This window comes from Elephas maximus, chromosome 4 (assembly GCF_024166365.1).
Source record: "Elephas maximus indicus isolate mEleMax1 chromosome 4, mEleMax1 primary haplotype, whole genome shotgun sequence".
Classification (NCBI taxonomy): Eukaryota; Metazoa; Chordata; class Mammalia; order Proboscidea; family Elephantidae; genus Elephas; species Elephas maximus.
Genome location: NC_064822.1, coordinates 148,377,560 through 148,402,276, shown reverse-complemented (window position 1 = coordinate 148,402,276; position 24,717 = coordinate 148,377,560). Strand labels below are relative to the sequence as shown.

Below are 24,717 nucleotides of genomic sequence, written 5' to 3'. Positions count from 1 at the left end.
GTTTGGGCTCTCTTTATAAAATATATATGGTATTAGTCAAAAGACACTAAAATGTGAATTATTAGAAAATGAGTACTATTTGAGAAATTTTTGAAAAAGAAAATTGTACGTTTTAATTCCAATTTTTAATTCACGAATGCACACATATGAATATTTTAAAAGAAGTCATTCTCTTTTAAAACATGAAGAATATTTAACAGCTGCCTAAACAATCCTGGAACAAAAGCCCCTGCATGTAAGCATAATTCTCGGGCCAAAGTTGAACAAGTTTTTCTTGGGAACAAAACTAAAAAAGAGAGAACACAGAAGCAATAAAGAACAAAGTTTATTATGAAGTCAGGGAATGTTTGTTCAGGACATCACTCATCTCCATCATCTGCTTGATTTAAAACTTTATTACAAAAGATGTCTAATTATTGTAAATATTCTCCCACTAGAAAGAGATGCTTACTGAATTTATGGACTTTTTTTCTGCAATTCAATTTTTTTTAATTCATTTATTCTTGTCTTTTAGCCTTTAGGGCTTCCAGGCAAATGCCTAAAGGCTCCAAGGACCACAAGAAGATTCGGAGCGAGTACAAAGAGCAGATCCTGTCCTGATTTGAGCCATGGAAGTTGTCTTCATTTCAATTAATTTACTTTCCCTTTATGAATTTAAGAGTCTTTCAAGGAGGTTGACATTTCACTCATCTGAAAAAGCTTGGTATGTGACAGGGGAAAGGGAGGAGAAGTAAATCAAAGGGGTTAGCAATTTTCCAGATGCAAAGTATTTTTCTTGCCTTCTTTTCCACCAGAAATTTTAGAGAGTCTTCTGACATCTTAATTCCCTATGTGCAACCACAGTAGCAAAAAATGCTGAAAGTATAATATGTCAGGAAACAAACACAAATGTATGTGTGCACACACATGGCCACAGAATAAATACAAATTTAAATAAGCTGCTCTTTTAACTGATGAAGATTCTTCTTGTCTACTTATTAGGTGTTTGTGTGCACAGTTTAATCAACACAACTGTAGTTTAAAGACAACAGCAGGTTTTCTTTTTTGCTCGTTTTCAATATCTAGGTTTCTGAATTCATGCTGGCTTTTTTTGTGAGAAAGATGACGTATGAAAAACGCTCTTGTGACTTATATTTTTAAAATCACTGGAATATTTCAATTATTGCCTTGAGCCACGTGCTTTCAGCAAACTATGCCCAAAAATTTCATGCAAATGTTGGTCATTTTAGAAAAGTACTTTTTTTTTTCCCCCCCAGAGTGGAAATTCAGCGAAATATCTAGACGTAAAAACATCTTGGCAGCTTGGAGATAAATTCTCAGCAAAGGGGATATGCCATGCACACTGAATCTCCAAGCCAGAGAGAGGAGACACGGCAGTTAACTCCCCAAAACACCCAGCTTCAATATTTACCTGCCAGCTTTGGTATCTTGACATTTTTCCCAGCGCATTTCCTCCTTTATCAGGTATTATTTTACAAGGGATTTCTTGTTATACCAAACTAACATAAATCAATCTATAACAGAGAAATTTGTTTAATACATTTATTCTTTTAAGTTGCGTGATCATATTTCATCGACTCGTACAATAGGAAAAAAAAAAAAAACCTTAATACTAAAACAGAGTTTGTGGAGACTGGTGCACGGTAAACCTATTTAGTCTTTTCAGAGGTTCATTCTTAAATTTTAATGTTAAATAATAACAACTATTTATTTAAGCTGGTCTCACTGTATATCTTGACCTTTAGCAATTCCACACACAGCAGCTTATTGTGGTATCCTTTAAATATGAGAAACAAGAATGTTTTACTTTGCTTCAAACGAAAAATAAAAGGGTACTGTATGTTACATGGCCCATGAAATATTGGCGGTGTGCTCCTTGGCTTTCATTCGAAGGACTGCAATACTTGAAGACCTCCTTTCAAATTCTGGCTTTGTTTCAAATGCGTGTCCATTGGTTGCCCCGGTAAGAAGAGAGTCAGTGAAAAAATTGTTGAGGGGCACGTGGCTGAACTGGTTCTGGTGGTTTGAAAACCCTGTGTAACTGGAATCTGTCCGAGGCGAGTGAGAATAAGGTGTCATACAGGAGGAGGTGTCACGTGGTAACATGCATGAAGTAACCACAGAGCCACCACTTGCATTTCCTGCCCACAAATTGTTCTGAATCTGGAACACATAAAACAACAAACATTACATTTACATGTTCTCACTTTTGTTCTCTTACTTTGGCTAAATTGTATTTACTAAATTTTGTTAACGATTCAAATGTTTGCCCCTATTGGGTGGTCTGTAATTACTCTAAATACATAAAACAATGACTGAAAAATAGTTATTTGAAAGGTTCTTCCATTTTGTTATACTTTAATAGGTCACAAAAAAACCACATACTTGACCACATAAAATACTCTCAAAACATGTCAGTCTCTTCAGTATTCTTTTTACAGTCATGATTTTTTTTTTTAATGAATCTCTATTCAGTCATGATTCATGACCAATTCATGTGCTTAGAAAACTGGTTTAAAGTATGGTTTTAAGTTTAAAGGCAGTTTTCATCTTTCTAAACAAAATGACACAATTACTTTTTTTTTTTTTAAGTCCTGAAGTTGGAGACTTGGTGTGGCAGTTTTTGTTGGAAGCCACTGCTGACATTAAGCTATTTGCTACATGAAGATATTTTTGATCAAACTCATTTTAGAAAATTTTTGCTTTCTTTTTTTTTTGGTCCTATAATTTTGAGTAAATAGATACTTGATTTTAACACATATATGTATACATGCAGATATAACAGATATATATATATATATTTTCCAACTTTATTCTAAAACTGATTGTCTGGTGTGGTTGAAACAGAAGTGTGACATGTAAGACAAACTGAAAATTCTAAAGCATGGAGCATTATCAAATAATGGCAGTACACTAGGAAGATGTGCAAATATTTAGCAAAGAATGGCATATGAGTATAATTCAAGCAAAATATACAAAATTGAAAACTTTGGGCTATCATTTGTGATCAAGAAATTCATATTTCATATTTTTAAATCTCTACAGAAAAAAAATTAAAGTGATATTACCAACACACATTTATCTGAAGCTATTACCATGTAAAAGAAACACTAAATGGAATTTCCACAATATGAATTTTAAATAGAAAGCATTTTAGGCAAGCTATTTAAACAAGGAGAAGAAAAGAACAGTGATCACATGCATTACTGGGAAGGACAGGGAAAATCCTGACAAACAGCTAGAAAATAAAAAAGGAAAATGCTGCCCAGTACATAGCAAGGCAGAGATGAAGGCTTAGAAGATGAAATAAACACATTTTATGCCTTTTTGCTACATTATAACAGGTTTGAGGGCAAACACAACAACAATGAATGTGTTTGTATCAGGCTTTTCTTTGTAAGGCAGGGTAGTAAGAGAGGAAGACTCAAGAGGGGAACAATCAATGATTTCTTATATTTATTTTTATGTCAAGATTCTAGGCTACTGCACATAACCTTAGGTGTAGTCTTAAAATACCAAGCGTAAAGTATACTTGCCATGACAACTTATGTTCAATTAATAGCAGAAAATATGCTAAACAATCTTCTAGAACAGTTACACTACCAGAGTAACTGGTAGAGGAGTTACTCTGTTACTTGAGAAAGGACCATTTAACCAGTTTCAAAACATAAGAGAAAAACCTGAACAGCTAATTTCATCCTTTAGGTAGGGCTTCACAGATTGACAAGATGCTCATTTCAGTGTTATTTTTAAAACGGTTCTTTATATATTTATAAGCGGCCTTAAGTCTGTTAAATCTGTGATCTATACATAATAATTTGCATCTTTAAGTAATCCTTTATTAATCTTTAAATCTTCACTGGTTGTGTTTTAATTTTGGCTTATTCTACTATATGCATTACAGTTTAGACAAAAATAATGATCGGAGCCAGTGATGGCTAAGTTATGTATCTCAAACCAACAAGGGGCGCTGTTAACATCATTACTCTATCAGGCTAGCTCTTCTAACTTGATCTTGGTGATTCTCCCCTGACAGTCAATCAAATGTTGTGCTACACAGTAAAAACCAGTCACATGTCTGACAAAAGCACTTTCAGGAAATGAAAAGTGAACCTGACTGCTTATTTTTGAAAAATAAATTCCAGGTAAAATAGTGGTAAAGAAGAGTATTTGCATTTTGTGCTTGCTAAAGGATTTCTCAATTTATAAATGGTGTTGCTAGAATGTATTATTAAAATCATCTACTCATGTTCCAGATACATACAAATATATGTATTTTATTAAAATGCAGAAGATCTGTTTTCAAATAATAAATTCGTTCACTATAACATCAGGATAAAGAAATGAATTTTTTTTCTCTGTCAAGAAAAATCATCATTTTTAATAAATAGTAACTAGATCGTACATAAGCACATAGAGGCAAAAATGAATCTTAGACGTATATGGAGATAATGCGGGAAACAGAATTGTAAAGACACGTGGCCAAAAAAAGAAAACAAAGGCAATGGAGGTAATTCATGAATGTACATTAAGCAACAATTTCTCCCTAAAGGAATTAATATTAATCTAATTGCTAACCGAAAGAATTTCCTAGTTTCCATGACACAGAGAAATGCTTTTATTTTGATCAAAACTTATTTGGATATGATCAAGCAGAATAAATTTATTACTTTGAGTGAAAGAATTTCTAACATGTTGAAATGTTTCTGAACAGAACAGATTGGTAAAGCAAGTTAGTACAGCAGTATTAGGCTTGACAAGATAGCCAAATCTATTGAAGACTTCGCCATTTATTCCCACGGATAGAGATATACACTTCAGACAATTTTATTGATCTATCCTGTTTCCATGATGTATATCTGTGTCTCTATTCCCCTCTCCCTCTTTCTCCCTTCTTTTTTTCTTCTTCCGTTTTTAACATTCTGGCATGTCTTTATTGGACTTTAGGGACATAGCTGGTTTTCTATGTCAAAAGTTTAGGTGCAAACCATTAAAAAAAAAAAAAATCCCCAGTGAATTGCAGTTTTACATCCTCTGAAGTACCCCCTCTGGATGTTTATGGTTCTGATGATGATCAAGATCATGTTCACGATAGATAACTGTTACTGGTTAATTACCACCATCAGGCATTGTATTAAATGTATTACTAATATACTTACTAATTTCAGTACACTAAACGGTGTGTGCTTTTACTATCCCCATTTTATAGAAGGCAAAACTATACAACAGAGAGTTTAAAAACTTTACCCAAGATTGCGTAACTCCAATACCAAAAACAAAGCAAATCCATTGCTGTCGAGTTGATTCCAGCTCATAGTGACCCTCTAGGACGAGAAGAACTGCGCCAGAGGGCTTCCAAGGCCATAATCTTTATGGAAGCATACTATCTTTCTACTGCAGACCAGCTAGTGGGTTTGAACCGCTGACCTTTCAGGTAGCAGGCAATCACTTAACCACTGCACCACCAGGGCTCCTTGTAACTCCAATGAGGAGGGTTAGTTAAATCTGAATCCAGGAAACCTTAACAAGGGCTATAACAACATAAAACCCAGTTTTATGAGTCAAAATATCTTATTGTTCATAATCCTAACTTTGTGGGGGTTCATAGGCTTCACTTTTTATAATCCATGATTATTGTTCACGACTGTTTCCTTATCTTCAGCCCAATATACTACATGATAAACCCTTAATACAGTTTATTAAATGACTGAAAAATCTCTGTGAAATTTGGACTGATCCATCTTTAGGTGCAGCCAAAAATTTATGGTCAACTTAGAATAATATCTCTAGATTCTATTTTGTGATTTGAACTCTAGAGTCACCATACCATATAATCTTAATAGAAAGCATGAAAATTACATTCCTATACCTTGCTAACTGTATTTACCTAGGTAGTTTTTTTTTGTTTTTTTTTTTCTATTAAATACTTATTCTCCGTCATAGGTGTTTCTCCTTGGAGATTCTAATTAAGCATGGGGTATGACTCAGTGCATCTGTCTTAAAATATTAAAATAATGATATCAGTAATAATAAAATACATATGCAATTTTGAAAAGCAACTAGAATTAACAATTACTATAGGGTCGCTATGAGTCAGAATCGACCCGACGGCAGTGGGCTTGGTTTGGTTTTGAGTACTGAAACCTAATTTCTTTACAAATGAGAAAGTCCCTCGTACACCTTCAATTGTACCCCTAAGAGATGCTTACTTCCTCTCATAAGAAACTCACCTGCTTGACAGTCTATTTCCTCTTGGGGAGCTCAGTAAAAGTGAACTATGATCTTTCTGTACTAGTATGCTTCTATTTATGTTCCTTAAAATGACACAGAAAAAGTTTAATCCCTCTTACACGTGAAAATTTTCAAATGATCTTAGGCAATCATTACACCATCCCCAAGTCTCTCTCTCATCTCCAGCTAAGTATCTCCAGTCCTTTTAAGCATTCCACATACGACATGTGTTCCAGACTCTGGACCAATCTGGTCATGCTCCTCTAAATATACTGACACTGTCAATACCCTTCACCCTTATCAATATACTGTATCTACAGTAAAATATAATCGACATGTGGTCTGATCACTATAGGGAAACCCTGTCAGGTACCATCTTTGTTCTGAATCATCTACTTCTGTTAACACTTGAAGGCAATAATCGATTAAACGACCAAGTTGTTTGAGTGTCTGGTTGGCTAAGTCTACTACTATCTAGGTGAGCTCATTCTATTGCACCTCCACACCTCCACCAATTCTGCTTTTATCTAGGTATTGATTTTAAACCTTTGTGCTTGGCATCTACAAATTATATTGTCTAAAGCTGCATACTACCTATTTGTCAACAGGGAAGCTAGGCAACATTTCTCTCTCTGGCTTATTAAAAGAAGCATTATATTTGCTGTTAAATTCTGGAATGAAAGAATGCATTTTTTTTTTTTTTCCTAAGTAGGATAACTAGTCTTCTTTTTTGGACTATTTCCCAGACCCCTACAATCACAGTGCCCAGCACCAAATGATATCTTGGGTATTTTTGTAGGCTTCTAACACAGTAATAATATTCAAGGACTTCCTAACCAGGAACAACATTATTATATAATGTCCACATCCTTCTTTCCTGTGTTAAATAAAAAAAAAAATTGCCTGCCTTTACATTTTTCCTTCTTTGCTGTGTTTAAAAGAAGTGGAGAACCTAAAGCGCATTAGCATGATGTTTTAATGTGCTTCGGAACATTTTTTAAAAGTTCTAGGGGTATGTTCAAAGCATACCCAGCTACCAACTGCCTCCCATTAACACAAATGGAAGTTCAGCTAACTTACTACACTCTACTTTGAACATTTGCCCCTTAATGTTTTCCTAACCAAATAAAAAGTTAACAATTATTCTATGACTTTGGAATTCTGGAGTAAAGTTACTTTCTTTCTGATTCTTTCCAAACTGAAACTAAGTTCATTTAACATTAATTTTTCTTCCAAGGAATTAAAAGCAATAGATTTAGGGTCCCCACAAGTCAGGGGCCGACTTAAGGACTGCTAACAACAACAACATTTATGTATATATTAAGTCCTCTTTACTGTGGAAATATATTTGTTGTGAATTAAAGTAATATGGTAAACCATGGATGTGAAATTATCTCATTTATGTTATAAACTTGATATAAATATATTCTTTGTAACCAAAACTACAAAGAAAATTTTAGTATGTTAAACCTGGTGTGTATTTCTAATGTATTTGCTGATTTGATTATTGTAATTTTTAATATTTTTAAAGAAAGCTTTTAAAAGAAAAATAAATTTCTCAGTCTTCGACTTAACTGCAAAAGTAGTTTTGTGTGGAAAAAAAAAATAGTTTCACAATAGTATTACATATTCTGTGGTCCTACTGATAATGTATTTAGGAGACAACGGCCTAGGAAATTTAATCTGAATTCAATAGAAACACTGAACAACATGAAATTACATAAGTAGGCCCCTTCCCTTAGTTGTACAGCACCTCCAAACCTAACTAATTAAATTATGCTTTTCTACTGAAATCAGTTTATTTAACCCTATTCTTCTATATACAGATTGCTCCTACCTCCCACCATCAACATCCAAATACACACCCATACCATATACACACATACATTCATCACACACATATACACACTTTTAACACACACACACACACACACCCCACTCACATCACATGCCCACACACTTCCTTGCAGCAGTTAACGCTTGCTTTAAGACAGAGATCAGGGTTTCACAAAGAGGTACTTGTGATGATGTTACAGTAATAGTTTTTCCGCATTAAAATCCAAGTTTACTTTGGTTTTTCATCTTTGACAAAATGTTGACATTCACTGACTACTCTGTATATTATTCAATACTTAACTATACAGATTTATTAGCACATTATCACTACATAATTTAATTTACCAGAATTTTTTATAGGATCTCTTTTTAAAAAATGCAAACATCATTTTCTTCAAAAGCAGTTCAATGTTTTAAAGAGACCCATTACATACTTTACTAGCATATCCCTTCGTTTAAAATTTAGGGTGATAAAATATTAATAAGAATCATATGCTAAATTACAGATATTTTTAGCTGCTGACCAACTTTATTTTTTTAAGGTCCCATTAATTTTTCACATTACTATATCAGTAAGTTATGGGCAGTCAAAAAGAGTAAAATTGTTTAAATAGTGAATCTGCTATCAGTGAGTAAGACACACTGATCCACCCGGGAAAAAAACGACTTGAATTAAGCAATAAAAAGAGCAATCTGAGATTGAAATAAGAAATATATTTTTTATCAGTCCTCATTTATTGTACCTAATTTTCACCTAAAAAAATTGAATATGATACACAAAATATTAAGATTTATAAGAATCACTTTACATTTCGAAAACTTCAAAGGTATATTTTTCTTATACATATTATAAAACTGAAGTGAAAAGAAATTATTTATTCGTCAGAAAAGGAACATCTATTAATTACTGCTTCCTTGATTTTTAATAAAATTTCATCTTAGAAATGTGTACAGGCATTTGGAACAAGGAAGAATGCCTTCTCCATTAAAGAAGAAAATCACTACTAGATGTAACAGTTGTATGAGACAGATAATCTGAGGAAAAAAACTGCTTTATGGAAAAATAAGAGGGTATATCTTTTGTTCGTGCAAAAATTAAAAGCCCCAAGTCTCATAAAAATGTTAATATCATCATGACATCAGATAAATGTGCTTAAATTTTGTATTATTCAAATAAGATTTGAAAATGCTCTAAGCCAAAGGGCATTTTTTAAAATTTTTCTTTGTTGAATACATTCTTCAATTTTACAGTAATTACAATCATTAAAAAGAAGATTTACAAGAAATCTCACCATTTATGTCTCTAAATAAAACTTTCCAAATCAACTTATTTAAGGGGGGAATAAAACAACAACATCTAGCAGTTCCTATTTTATTATTATCAAGCAACAATGATGATATTGAGTATTTTCCAATCATCTGCACACTATATCCTTGCATTTCAGTACATGCATGATAGCTATAGCTGATTCACCAGGACCTGATTCATATTAACAGCACAATGCCCTATTAAGGCAAAATTCACAATAGTAAGAAACTAAGATGAAAATATGAATTAAGTTTTCTTTGGGTATAAATAACATCACTCAAATAGGTAAATAATTTGCACAGAGTATTTTTAATCTTAGAGATTCCCTCTTGTAGTCATATATAAACTCCTGAGTATAGCCATCACCATATTCATCTTCTATTTCTACTAACTACACAGTTGGAATTTTATTTTTGCAATTTTAAGATCAACTGTAAGTTTATGTAAAGTTTTATATATCTAATACTCTATGACTTAAAAGACATAGAAACATCAGATTTAGCCAATATGACAAACATATATAAATGTTATATATATATGCACACATTCATATTAAATATGCATTATACCTATTTATATAAACTTTGTATATACTTTATATATTTAATTAAATCAGCAGCTTTAACAATTATAAAAACATAAGTATATTTATTTGAGTAATATTAGCCCATCTCACTATATTTTTCCCATGGCTTTAAATATTTGTGTTTTATAATCAGTGAGAAACTGTACAACATCAATATGACTTGTTGACCTAACTATGGTGACATTTTTGTCCAGCTATAAATCATAACAGAAATTTTACTGTATGACCATTCCACTGGTTGTTTTACAGACATGGTAACATTCATTACACAATGCATCAAGTACATCTATAGTATTAACATTTTTTAAAGATGTTAATTTGTGTGCTTCAAATACTTGTAAAAAATAGAAATAAGAGACAAAAATGTGACAAAACCCACTGCCACTGAGTCAATACCAACTCATAGAGACCCAATAGGGTTTCGAAGGCTGTAAATCCCTACGGAAGCAGATCATGACATCTTTCTCCCGCAGAGCCTCTGGCACTTTTGAACCACTGATCTTTCCGGTTAGCATTCCATCACTTTTAACCACTGTGCCACCAGGGCTTCTAAAAAATGTGGTAATTTCTCCAAAGGTAAAAACTGCTCCAGATGCCTTTAAATTGCCAAATCATGGTGGTTGAAGGAAACAAGGATTCCATATTCCTTATTAGCTTAAATAAAGGTAAACTTTAAGACTGGTACAGAAACTGGTGATGGAAAGAAGGGCATGATGAACAATATATTCGATAATCACTGTATTATAGACATTTTTAAAAATCATTTAAAAACTTGTATGATTACAATGTTTAGAATAGAATTTGCTAAACAAAAACTGTTACACAACTCTAATCTGTGTTTTTCATTGTTCCAAACCAAAAAAAATACCTAACCCACTGCTGTCACGTCAATTCCAACTCAAAGCAACCCTACAGGACAGAGTAGAACCGCCCCGTAGAGTTTCCAAGGAGCGCCTGGTGGATCTGAACTGCCAACCTCTCGGTTAGCTGCCGTAGCACACAACCACTATGCCACCAGGGTTTCACTGATGATAAGTTACTTTTAACTTGAACCCAATTCTTGGTATGTTCAAATTCCAAGGAGCATATACTTATAAAATCATCAACAAAGCAACAGAAAATAAGATACTTTGTGTCATTTTGTATATTTGGTAAACAAAAATTCAGTTATGATTCTCACTGGATACTAAGTAAAAACTCATTCAAAATTTTGATGGGAAAAAACTTCAGCACTGTTTTTGAAAATTTTAATGATAATCTTTTCTTCATGAGAAAATAATTCCAGGGGTTTTAAATACACTCAAACTTTCCTAAAGTTGCCATATTTGGCAGTCCTAATTTAAAGAGGAAAGTATATTTAACTGAATTTGATTTTTCCCTAGTTATAAGACATATCCTTAAATAGTAAATCTACTCAGATTGGATTAGCTTAAATGCTACAACACAAAACACTACTCAAACCATTTAGCTATCTCTCTACTATAGAACAAAATTAATAATGACTAATGGCTATGAAAAAATTGTTACTATTTATTCAGCACTCATTATGTACTGGGTAATGGCCTTTTTTTTTAATGGCCTAAGTGCTTTGCATATATTATTTTATTTAATCCTCACAAATATCATATGAACTGTTATCTCCATTTTACAAGTAAGGAGAAATGTTCTTAGAAGGTAGTTCATTTGCCAAAGGTCCGAAAGCTATTAAGTGTCAGAATCAGAATTTGAATCCACAACTCCCTGACCATGAAGAACATAGCCATTTCATGACTCTCTGGTGCTCCTCAAACCCCAAGATTCAACTCCATAGATTGTAAACACAGTGCTTTACCATTTGAAAATCAATTTCATCCTCGCAATAACAAAAAAAATTCATCATACTCACTCATATCAACACCCCAACAAAAACACCTCCATTTTATAACTAGAGAATCTGGGGATCAAAGAAGTCAAGGGACTTAATGAAAGTTATTCAGCTAGGAAATGGTAAAAATGATAGTAATATAGATCAAACTTAAAACCAAACCAAAAAACTCATTTCCACTGAGCCGATTCCAACTCCAAGTGACCCTATATTACAGAGTAGAACTTTCCCGTTGGGTTTCCAAGGCTATAATCTTTACAGAAGCAGACTGCTGTATCTTTCTCCCACAGGGCAGCTGGTGGGTTCAAACCACTGACCTTTCGGCTAGCAGCCAAGTGCTTAGCCACTCCGCCACCAGGGCTCCTTAAGCCAAACCTAGTGGCCTGAAGATAATGTTTCTTGTAAGAATGAAGGCTGGATGTAATCATCCAGGAGATGTTTATACCTTACTATAAAATATTTTATTCACTAAAATAATTGTTTTTAAAATGCTTTAGTTTCGCTACAAGTTAGTATCTAATGTCACTAGATCCCTGCTTGCTTATTAAGCTTGAGTAAAAATTATTTAGGAGTCTGGTTTGGGGGGTCTAGTTTGTACCAAGAAGCATTTGGGGAATTCAGTGAGACAGAACCGACTCAACGGCAACAGATATCGGAATCCACTAGACAGCAACTAAAACATAACATCAATATTTGTAATCATAAAGCAGGGAATTTTGTCTGTTTGGATCACTCATGTATCCCTAGTGCCTAACAGTTCCTGGCAAATACTGATTGGGTAAAATGTAAATAACTCTGGAAAAAAAAAATAAGCTGAAAAGGATCTTTCTAGTCTGTCCCTTTTAGAGTGAAGGATATTGAGATCTAAAGAGGAAACGTTAATTGCCTAAGACCACAGAGTCGGTTAATAGCAGATTCAGAAACTTGCTGTTTTAGTGAAAATGGATTAATTTTTGTTTTATAATGTATTCCTGAATAAATATTTAAAGGAAGCACTCCTTTTATTCACATCTCTTTTGTGTAATTTGTTTAATGCTGTGGTGATACAAAGATGAGTGAGAACTGGATCACCTTTTTAAATACTACTTTATAATGTAAATGTAAATGGGGAGGCAGACATTTTCTACAACCCACCACGGTGTAAGCAAGAAAGAGCTGTGCTGATTGAGGACAGACTGATTCAGAGGAGAGTTTCTGAAGGAGATAAGCTTTAGGTGACGAGAAGAGAATTTGAGACAGAGGGAACACATTCAGCACAAGTAGATTGTGTTTAAAAACATCACATATTAAAGAACATTAAATAGTTTCACTTGGCTAAACGGTTTTTTTTTTTTTTTTTAAACGGTAGTGTTGCCAGATGACAACTGATGCTGTAAGCCAAAATAAAAGACTTCAAAAAAGAAGATACCATGTTTCAGGGTTTTAAAGTATATTACTACGGACATAATAAATCTTCACAATGTATCATTTATATTGAAATAACACAACTCTCACTTCCTACTCTGCTACAGAATATGATTGGGCTTAAGAAAAACAGTATTTTAAATCAGTCTAAGAAGAGAGTAGATTTTTTCAATGCTTTATATCATTGTTTTATAAATTAAAAGATAAAGAAGAATCTTTATAAAGTGATGTGATGTTTTAGAGTCAAAATAGAACTGTTTCATTTCTCAGTGATGGTTTCAGAGAAACGCTGCATAAAGAGCACTGGACTCCTTAACTCAGAAAGCCTGAGATCGAATTAAATGAGTTAATGGCTATAATCAGGAAGTACAGTGCCTAGCTTAAAATAATCTCTCAAATGCTAGTTTTTATTTTACCATCACAGTTTAGTTACTATAGTGTAATGAACACCAGTTGAAACAAGGTATTTAGAAGAATTTTTTTTAAATAGTCATTACTATTTATACATAAAAAAACATATTATATATTAATATATAAATTTATGCTGGGTAAGATTATTATCTACACTGAGCAGGCTTGAGGGGATTTCTAAACTATCTCTGCTTTTCATGTATTTCTGTGTATGCTTTTGCTCTCCTGCCAAACTATTAATTCTTTATTTCTGTCCTGCCTCCAATATTTTCTAGTTTCTAACTATTTTATAATTAATTTTTTTCTATAATTAGTAACAGTAACCAAATTCAATGCCCTATTGAATTAAGTTGTTGGATCCTATTTCAGTTCCTATTTTCCTATCAGAAATTTATAATTTCAAAAGCCTCATGATAAAAAAGAAGTTTCCTTTAGGCTGAAACTTGGGAGACATAATCTTGGCATGATTTTTTTTTTTTCTTTTTAAACAAAGGAAAAAATTTTCAAGTCAGCCACATTTTTTTTTTTTAAGTTAAAATGGAATTTTCCTGTGGCTTTATTCAATATTTGCAGTGGGAAGAAACACTTGATTTCAGAACTTTTCGCAACCAATCCTTAAAAGATTTACCAATGGAGAAATGTACTATGGCTTTTAGAGCATTGCTTTTAATTATTGTTAATGCAAAGCACTGTCAAAACTAACTTCAACATATGTTTTGCATGCTGTCATATGTAAATAATGAGGTGGTATATGCAACACACAAATTATGGAGAAATCACAGGGAGAATTAGTACAAAATTCTCTATTTGTGAGAAAAAGTTTAAAATTTATCCTTTGTTAGAGTGAAAGCTGCTGTCAAATGTGTAATTTGTACCTTTCTCTTTCCCGCTTTAGCTATCGGAGTTCCTCATTCTGCTAACCAATAATATCTAAAGCTTTAAGGCACAATAACACAATGGCAAGATAACCTTAGAGGAAAAAGAGGGGTATGACGTATTAATCCCTCACATAGAGTTTCATGGGCGCCAGGCACTATTTTAAATGCTTTATGCTATAGTGAAAAAGAAAGAGTCGTCAGACATAAGGCAGACAACAGCAAGGAACAGAGAAGTGGAAAACAGAAACAGGGTTTAAAAGAAAAGTAATAAAGATTGAAAGAAAAAGATGTAAAAAAAAAAAAAAGATAAAGTATTACAGAGTAAACTCACGATTAATAGTTAAAGTCTGTTTGAAAAGGGTTCATAATTCACAGCTGTATTATTTGCAAAGTCATTAACTACCAAGTAGCTCAAAATTATGTAAATTATATTCAGTCTCAATTATATTTTTCTATAGGGTCGCTATGAGTCAGAATTCACTCAATGGCAATGGGTTTTTCATTGTTATTTCACTGGTTGTGAGTAAATTTCCAGTTTCTTTGAACTAAACTACAGGCTCGAATAGTGCAGCTCCAGCCGTATGCTCTTGATAGTAATTCATCAATCATTCAAAAAATATTCACTGGAAGAGACAGTGTATTGTGAGGGTTAAGATCTTGCACGTGGGAGCCAGATGGCCTGCGGTGAAATTGGAACTTCACAACTACTGAAACTGAATAAATACCACCTCTCCATGCCTCAGTCTCCTCATCTGGGAAATGGGAACAATTAATAACACCTACCTCATAAGGTTGTTATGAGGATTAAATGAGTCAATATACAGTAACCTGCTTAGAACAATGCTGGGAGCCTGAAGGGGTATGGTACTACTGCCGATATTCCCGGGACCATGGCCGGCACTATGAAGGCACAGCAGTCCCTACTGTCATGGATCTTATAGCCTACAGAGGAAACATTTTCATGTTACTTTGTTTAGAAGCAAACTAGGGCACTAAAAATATTTAGTGAATTGAATTTCATTAGCCCCATGATGATTAACCAGAAGTAAAAGTAAGGAGATAAAAGTCTTCTTACAGCAGGTTGTTGTTGTCATTAGGCACTGTCGAGTTGGCTCTGACTCATAACAACCCTATGTACATAGAACGAAACACTGCCTGATCCTGTATCATCCTCACAATCGTTGCTATATTTGAGCCCACTGTTGCAGCCACTGTGTCAATTCATCTAGTTGAGGGTCTTCCTCTTTTTTTCAATTACCCTCTACTCTCACAGCAGGTGTGGGGCATTTATTCAATAGGCACCCATAACTGTTTTCCTAGCAAACTTCTGTGGAAAGACTTAGCTGCAATGACCCTTTATAGACTGCCGTCTAAGGAACTATTTGTGTGATCTTGGACCAATTCCTTAACTCAACTGGGTCTAGTTACCTCATTTTCAAAATGGAGAGCTTGAACAAGCTGATCCATAGGGCTCTTTTTAACATATAACATTATACATATTATTACATTACACATAATGAATTTGGTGAATTTATCTCAAAAAGAGAAATTGCCAAGACAGGTTTTCAAGGACCATAAAAGGTAAAAGAACACACGAGGCTAGCACAAAATCAAAGAACTGAATTCACGCTCCCAGGATATGAATTTACAGTTGACAGAAATAAATATCCTTAAGGTTGGAACTTAAATGGTCTAGTCACAAAACAATCAAGGTATTAACCATCAAGCACAGGATTATTTTTCTCCAGCATATGTGTTCCATATATGTTTTCAAAGTGGTCTCTTACAATGCATATCATTGAGCAATAAGAAATAAAATGATAGCCTGCTCAACAGCTCAAGTTCACCCAGAGGTACCTCAGAAGTAAGGCCTGGCTATCTATTTCTGAAACATCAAAACCATAGAAAACACTGTGGAGCACAGCTTAACTCTCTCAAGCACAGGGTAGCCATGAGTCAGAATAGACTCTACGCAAGCGGTTGTTACATCACACTTTCTACATGTTCCTTTAATGTGTATCAAATACACTTTTGAATATCATTATTCAGGGTTAGAAAAAAATATTCAGTTACAAAAAGAAACGCATTATATTTACTTACATCACAAAGTATGAAAGGGAAAAATACTCTTCTAAAAATCATATAAAATAGTTAGAATAAAGAGAATATACTTTTTGAAATGAGGTAAGAGAGTGCCTACTATGAAAAGGAGGTATTTCTTAAAAGTGAGAAATTTTAAAATATATGTGTCTATATCTGTGTTTTAAGTCATAAAATTTTAAAAGTATCCTTGAGATAATGAGCACTTTCAAATAAATCCAAAATGACAACAAAGAAAAATAGAGATATTTTTATGTCTAACTGAAGGTTTCACTGGCCACTTTTGATGCTAGGTTATGGTTATGGTTCATAAAACAATAGCCACAGATATAGTATGCCAGGCAATGCTTTCTTTATCTTTAAAAGTTAGCAAAGGGAAGAGAGTCCAAATAATTAAAATGTAGAGTAACTGAAGATATACTACTTAATAAAATTTGTAACAAGATCCAAAGGGAATAGACCCTGAAATATTTTTAAGTGTATGGCTCTGAAAGAAAATAATAATAAAATAACTTAGTAAAACAAAAATCTAAAAAACAAGGAAAAGGTTCTCTGGAGGTTAAAATTTTCATTCTGAACTGTATTAGATATAATAAAGCCTATGCTAACCCTTTTACGGATATACAAACCCCATCTACTTTTCTCCGTCAGTATTCTGTGTAGTGTACCATACCTGTGGGTAGCTGTCAGTCCTTGGCAAAACTGATATATCATAGGTGGCAGCAAAATGGCTTTTGGCTTGTTGTATTTGGCCATAACGTTCTCTTTTTCTCCACTTGGCCCTTCGATTTTGAAACCAAACCTAATTTTTTTAAAAGAGTAGAATTTTAGCTAATGGATAGCTGATAAAGGAAATGTGGTGTTAAAAGACTTCAAATCAGAAAGTCAACAAAATTACTTAGAAAGGAACTTCTTTATCTCAGAAAAGGCTTCACAGGTTTTACTTTCTCTCGTATCCAGATACGATAAATGATGTGCCCATCAGGCAACGTAATTTAATAGAAAGAGCCAAGAGACATTCAGTAAACTTATTTAATATGTCTGAGCCTGAGTTTTCTCATTTATCAAAAATGAAAAGGAATTCGATTATACGATCTTGATGACTCCCTGTATCTCCAAAACACGGTGGATAACCCTCCTCTAAGAGAATGCTGTGAATGTGGGAGACATTTATAGTTTTTAAGTTTCGGGTTATCAACTCAGCTAATCTAAACAAATTAACATCTAGGTCAGGGGAAAAATTATATACATACATACATACATATATATCTTTAAAACACATCACAAAAAGAAGATTCTTCTGGATTCTTCCCATACTTTGGTATCTTATAAAATGTTGATCATAAAGATTACATCAGAAACATGGGAGTAGGGGAAATATCATGATTATTTCGAAACAAGAAAACATTAGGATTACATATTGTGTTGAGTATGATAAGGTGCAGGTAAAATGAAATCATCTAAAGTGGAACTTATGGGTTTAAAACATAACAAAGGTGCTAATTACGTAAATTACACCACCTTTACCTTCTTCTCTGGGAAATGCTTAGCTGTCTTCACAATCATTCCTCCAATTTACAACTCTTACAGGTAATATAAATAATAAAAAAATAGGATCAATATAACAAGTACCAAGAAAGCCTGTGAGTTAGTGTGGTTATTAAGTTGTCTTCCACAATTTGTCTAGTTACATAGTAGACATATTTATCATAACAACTATCTTCTTCAGAGAGTTAAATATTCTTTAATTCACACTTGTAGATCTCCAAAATCTTCATTTTAATATTTTAATGTGTTAAAGGAAGATATAGAATATTATATTCCCTATACATAATTTGATACTTTTTGTGTGGAAATTATATAAGCAGCTTTGAGGAAGCTCTTTAATCTTCTTTACAGAATTATGTTCAGAATATAAAATATTTAATAAAGAAACTGGAAATCAAGTATAAAATGTAAATTGTAAAAAATCTGTCATTAAAATTTACTTGAAATGTTCACGTCTTCATATGGAATTCTAATCTATTTCTTTCCCCTCACAGTATGGCGACATATTAATGTTCAGGTTGATGTTTAAACACATATTGCAAATTTAAGATGGAGCTTTGAAGAATTTTTAGCAATCAAAACAAGGCAAAGATAACTACCTGCTCAGCATAGTTTCTTAGCACACTGTTCGTAAATGTGTATCATCCATGCTCCCAGGGCTCAAGGCAACAACAATAAAACAAAACATATTTTCCTGCTGCCTCCACCAACAGGCACCAGAGTACATTAATGGAACTTAGTAAGAAGCTGTTTTTCTCGTTGACAAAAAGGCCTTGACAATCTCCTCAAAATGGGTGCCAATTATCACACTTATGTGAAAAGCAGGAAAGAGAACAACCTGAGTAAATTAGGTTCAGGTTGGCTCTCTGTGCATGTTCCTAAGACAAAAATTAATCAGCACTTGATGAAATGTTAAGGGGAAAACAAGCAATGTGCACAGCTGATCGCTTGGTACATAAACATATTTTTCTATGGTTATGAGTATAACTAATTTAAATCTATGAACACAAGACCAAAAACACATGCAGGACTCGCATTAATATGTGACAATTCTAAAAATCTTCGTTAGCATCAACTTTTTATATATTTACTTCCTGAACTAAGATAAAGTAACCATTTGCCTCCACAAACTAAAGCAAAAATCTGCTGCTTGTTATCCCTGCACTGCCAGATGTTGTCTTTAATGATGTAAGTGCCTTACAATGGCTTAATCTTGAGAAGGAATACCATTACTTCACTCGGAACAAAATTTTTCACTGTATTTTCAATTCTCTATTGAAGTAGTTTATAGGAATTGCAAAATTCAGTATTAAAATTTTAAAAAGCACAAAGGAAAAGTCCATTCTCCTGAGTTACTGTTACACTTTAAACTCAGTTATTACTTGGGAACTAATAGTTAAATAATATCAAACCTAGTAAAAATAAAATAAGGGCAAGAGGTAGAATTTTACCCAGTGTGATTTTCCTTTTTCAAATTATTAAAGAATTTAAATATAATAAGTCATTCAATCTGATAATTTCTGAGTACATTTTACAAATACAATTAAGTTATTTATAATAAAATTATTTTAAGATCATTATTCCTACTGCCTCTGCAAAATTCATATAATTTATCTAAATTTAAGGAATTATAATGAAATAGCACATAGTGGCAACTAAGTATTGGGGTGAGGAAGCTGTAAATAAGCCATCTGATCTTTCTTAAATTACATAAAGTGAAAATAGATTACGGTAAATGTAAGAATTAGGAGTTTGTGGGATTGTTTCATTTTGTTCTTTGTTTTATTACAACTCAAACCTAATAAAAATATAGAATTATGGATTGTTATAGAATAATTTACAAAACACATAGTGTAGAACTTAAAAAGAACCTCAATGGGTGATAAAACATCAATAACTAAACAGGCAACTATGATTCTGATTTTCACTCTTTAAAAATGATTTTCTAAAATCAGGGATATGTCATTATCATATTCTGCTCTCTTTAAATAATTGTTCATTTTTATGCCTTTGGAATTACTCATGGGTTCTTTTGTTTTATGCTTTTGTGTGAGTTGTCAAATCCTTTGCCAGTGAAAAGAAATTTCAGTAGACCTACGTGCATAAAGCATATTGTTATAATCCTTAGTCCTAGAATCAGTTTCTTCCTTTGTGGCAAACTGCAATTATTTAATTATTCTAGAGTTATTCCTCCCCCGAGACCTCCATTTGTCTCCTACCTGGACTCTGGCCTCAGTGAGCTCTGTCCTCAGAGCAAGCTGCTCTCTGACATACACATCCGGGTAATGGGTTTTCTGAAAGACCTTCTCCAGTTCCTCCAGCTGCAAGCTGGTGAAGGTGGTTCGGTGTCTCCGTTTCTTACTGCTGGATACGTTGCTGTCACATTTATCCCCAAGTTCATCCAGTTCTCCCTTCTCTGGCATCCCTTTCACAGGAGACATTCTGAGACTGTTACAGTTGTCTATGGCTCTATTCAGTTCCGTGTGAAGAGGCTGTCCTTCGACTTTAGTGATTCCATAGTTTACTGTACCCAGAGGGGAAAAACAATCGTTCTCAGGATTATGAAACATCACCATGGAGAAATTAAGTTGACGTAATTTAGAGAATTAGGAAAGCAGACTGTTAATGTTTGCTGTGCCAATATTAATTCATTATCACATTAAAAAACCCATTAGGTACAATTATTATTTCACTGTAGTATAGGTTAAAAATCATTAAAATACATTTACATAGAACTCATATAATTTGCCCAAATTCGCAGTTCTATCTTATAGAGTTAATATAAGGATTATGCATGTAATTTATAATTAAAATAATGTAGTCAAATTGAAAGATACTCTAGACTTAAACAAAAATGTAAGTAATCATGATTTTTGAAAAGTGACCCAAATTTAATGACATTCATTTAGCCACAGAAGACAAAAATAGCTCACGAAAGATATCCAATTTTTAAATAGTATCTGAAAACAAATTCCAAAATCTACTCAAAAGCAATCTTACCCCTCCATACAGACTGACGATGTGGTGTATGTCCACTACATTTTGAATATTTTGAGTATATATTTATGTCCATGTTTTTAAATCTTTTAAAAAGTAATCGTATAAGAAATGAATTTCATACCAGTTTCTAGAAGTGCTTTCTACAGAAAAGAGTTAAGATTTAAGTAGGTTTCTTTAGCTTAAAAATTCATCTTGGATCTCTTTCTAAATGTCATATTTCCGCTTAACTCACGAAACGTCGTTTAGGATGGAAAGCTTTATTTTCCCTCCAGTAAAGTACAGAACATTTTCTGTACTTTTTTTAAAGTACAGAAATTCAAACATCTAAAAAACGCCACAATTGATGGCATCTGGCATTCTGTTAAGGGGTGTTTTAATTTCAGTAATTTCCTTCAGATTTGATTGCATGCTTGCAGTATGATATAAAACAAAAATGTGTCCTGTAATGCCACGAGCGCGCTCGCGTGCACACGCACACGCGCGCACGCACGCGCGCACAGACACACACCATGCAAGCAAAATGGATGCATATAATGACATGGGAGGCATTTTTTAAAAAGTAAATAAAGTCAATTCAGCCAGGACCATAATTTCCAGTGGAATGTCATCTTTTTTTTAGTTTATTTTTCTTTTTTAATTATCCCCCATATTGTATTTTTACAACTGCGTTAGTCGTTATAAAAACTATTCAAGTTTAATGCCTATGTAACTTAAATTCCTGTTTTAGTGTAAGCCAACAGTCTTCATGCAAAGGAAGATGCTATGTATAACTAAATATAGAGGCATGCCAGATTGAAAATACGGTTTTGTCTTCGTGGGCAGAAGTAAAGAGGGAACTCCGGCAATTAGCCCCGGGATGGGGGGAGGGGAAGCAGCGGTAAGGCTAAGGGCATCTCATCAGAAAGACACGATCTTTTCTTAAATTAAGCAGGCTGCTGCCTATATTCTTCTTACTTAATTCCTCGTTAATATTCATCCTAACAGTGTGATGTTCGTTTAAAAGTTGAGAAAGTATCAAAAATCATATTGAATCTATTTCTCTTCTTACATTGGATTTCCGACAATTTAAAATATTATAATTGAGTTCAATCCAGCAGTCAACATAGGACATTACAGAATCGTTTTTTTTAAAAAAAACCTGTCATTTGAATTAATTTTATGCATACATTCAAAATTCCAAACAATAACGATACTGCAGTCTCAAATACAGCCAGCAAGCCAAAAATTCAGGGTATTAAAGATAAAAATTGATTACCCGACTTTCTAAATAAATTATTGAAACGATTTAGCTGATTGTTTTCTCTACCATTTGCGCCTTTTTGATTTATCCTTGCAAGTGAAAAATTACTTGCAACGTTAATAAATAAAATACAAAGGATAGCTTTAAATTTTGTGTACAAAATATTTATAAAATTATCCAAGAGTCCATCCATTCCTTGCCAGGCTTTGAACCTTCATTAAAATAGGGAGCAGGAGGCTTGTTGTAAATATTTCACACTTAATTCGTTTGTTATTTTAAAGCAACCCACTCCTTACAGATTAACTGTGGAATATATACAATGATAAGGAAAAGTCCTCTTGGAACTGTAAACTTGCTTAGCTGTCGCGATCTGAAATAATGGGTTTGTATTGGGTTACAAGATACAAAAGACAGATGGTTTGTTTTGATAACATTTTGACTTTGAGATACTTAGACATTCAAAGTTGAAGATTTCACCCAGGAGCATTCCGAAAGACTACTTAGGTGACTTTTAACGTGCAGTTAGAAAAATAGACAATGCTGAATTCAGGAGTGAGTGATTATATGCGGGATTCTTTGCCGGAAGCTATTTAGTGATTTGGCATTTAACAAAAATTTACGTTGAGTTCTAGTGCAAAAGCAAAGGAGCAAAACTCAAATTCATACAAGCTAATCTAACAATCCCCCAACTTCAGAAAGAAAAAAGATCACCAAGTCTGGGAACATTAAAAAAAAAAAAGGGGGGGTCACCGAAAGGAGCTCAAAGTTTCCTAACTCCTGACGACAGTGACGTTCACTAACGAGCTGTGATCGATTTCAGCTCCGCCCGCCCCGGCAGCGAGCCTAGCAGAGGAAGCGCTCTGTCTTGACTCAATTACGCTTTACTTAATGCCCTATCAGTTTACGCCCAGGTCCAGGATAGAGGGACGCCTGGACTCCTAAGAGGACGAGACTCGTAGGGCGAAGAGAACCAGTAGCGAAAAAGAGAACCGCGCGGAGGCGAGTCAGCGTCGGATCCTTCGTTTGCCCGGAGCGGCCGGAACATCGCTTCCCAAAATGCGCACCGTTTCACTGCCGTTCTCTGCCCTCCACCTCTCTCGCTCCCCCTTTCCTTACTTCCTCCCTCCAGCCTGTCCAGAACCGTCCCGTACTTCGAGTTTGCTGAAAGTTTGCCGCGGCTCCGGCTAGGGCGCTGGCGACTCACCGCTGCTGTCCTGACAGGGCGAGGTCCTCTCCAAGCGCACGTGATGCTCGGCGCGGGGCAACGGCCCGAAGGCCTGCACACATTTGCCCGCCGACGCTTTGCCGTAAAAGGACTCATTGTCCAGCGTCTCCATAACGTGCTCCAACGCGCCTCCTGCGCCCAAGTAAAAGTCACTGTTTTTACTCGGCGGGCTCTTGAGGGCAAACTTCTCGCTCAGAAACTCCATAATCCTGGAAGGCTACTGCGGAGTTCCCCGGGAGCCGAGGCTGGAGAGCGCTGGGGGAGGAAGCGAGTGGGCGGGAGGAGGGAGGGCCGGAGAGGAGGAAAGGGGAAGCAAGCGCTGCGGCGCCGAGAGCTGCCCGGCTCCGAGCCCTTTAATATGTCACGGCTGGAAAGGGGGCACCCGAAGTTGCTTTTATATCTTGAAACTCAGCTGGGCTCCTCGGGAAACCTCCCAGTTCTAATGAATATGAAAATAGGCAGGCGACTAACTCCACCCCGGGTCCCCCTCCGCCCCCACCCTACCCCCACCTTCCCCACTTACCCGGGCAGGGCGCGTCCAGGCCTAGGTTAGACAGACAGACAGCTCCATTTCAGACAAATACCAGAAGGGACGAGGCCTCAACACCCAGAAACATATTCGCCGCGACAGTCAACTGGCACTTCGGAAGAGCTTGGTGAGATCACGAAACAGTTAACCCTCCACTCCCCGCTTTCTGCGCCATCCGGCCTCCCGCCTGGCACCCCGTTGTCCCCACCCCGCCCCCAGGCCAGCCACTCACTACCAGAAAGATTGAGAGGCGTCTTAAGAACTTGAAAGGAAGTATTGCTCCAAAGGTCTTTTATTTCATCCGTAAATCGTTTACGTGAAGATCCACATTAATCCGAAGCTCAAAAAGCCGGATACATTGGCAGCTATTAACTAGGAGTGCTGTGGTAGAGGGGCTGCTTCTACTTCGAACGCGCAGGAACTCGGCGTCCTGGCGCGCTCTGCGCTTCACAAGGCCCTGGCCTTTCCTTTCTCTCTGGAATGCGGGGCGTGTGGACGTGGTGGCGGTGGGTGAGAGAGGGAAGCCGGGAAAAGAGGCACTGAAACGACTGACACC

The 24,717-nt window shown here is 34.9% G+C and overlaps 1 protein-coding gene across 5 annotated transcripts; it reads right to left on the bottom strand.

Moving 5' to 3' along the window:
- Positions 1–341: 341 nt before the first annotated feature.
- Positions 342–24,717, bottom strand: ALX1 (ALX homeobox 1). 5 transcript variants are annotated; one of them, XM_049883988.1, is made up of 6 exons: positions 24,397–24,715; positions 24,156–24,284; positions 23,612–24,071; positions 20,387–20,691; positions 17,293–17,421; positions 342–2,163 (listed from the first exon to the last, which is right to left on the bottom strand). In XM_049883988.1, the coding sequence occupies exons 3-6, from the start codon at positions 23,835–23,837 to the stop codon at positions 1,843–1,845; spliced, it is 981 nt and encodes a 326-aa protein (XP_049739945.1). In that variant the 5' UTR covers positions 23,838–24,071; positions 24,156–24,284; positions 24,397–24,715; the 3' UTR covers positions 342–1,842. The 5 variants fall into 5 exon arrangements, with proteins under 5 accessions (XP_049739945.1, XP_049739947.1, XP_049739949.1 ...); XM_049883990.1 differs by having other exon boundaries at positions 23,612–23,887; XM_049883992.1 differs by having other exon boundaries at positions 23,612–23,764; positions 24,397–24,714.

Bases quoted from the DNA above. Each gene is read 5' to 3' on its own strand.
- ALX1 (XM_049883988.1), bottom strand. From the start codon at position 23,837: ATGGAGTTTCTGAGCGAGAAGTTTGCCCTCAAGAGCCCGCCGAGTAAA. The intron at 20,692-23,611 runs GTGAGTCGCCAG...CTCTGGGTACAG, and splicing joins GCCCTGTCAGGACAGCAGCG to TAAACTATGGAATCACTAAA. The intron at 2,164-17,292 runs GTATGGTACACT...TATGTGTTCCAG, and splicing joins GGACTGACAGCTACCCACAG to ATTCAGAACAATTTGTGGGC.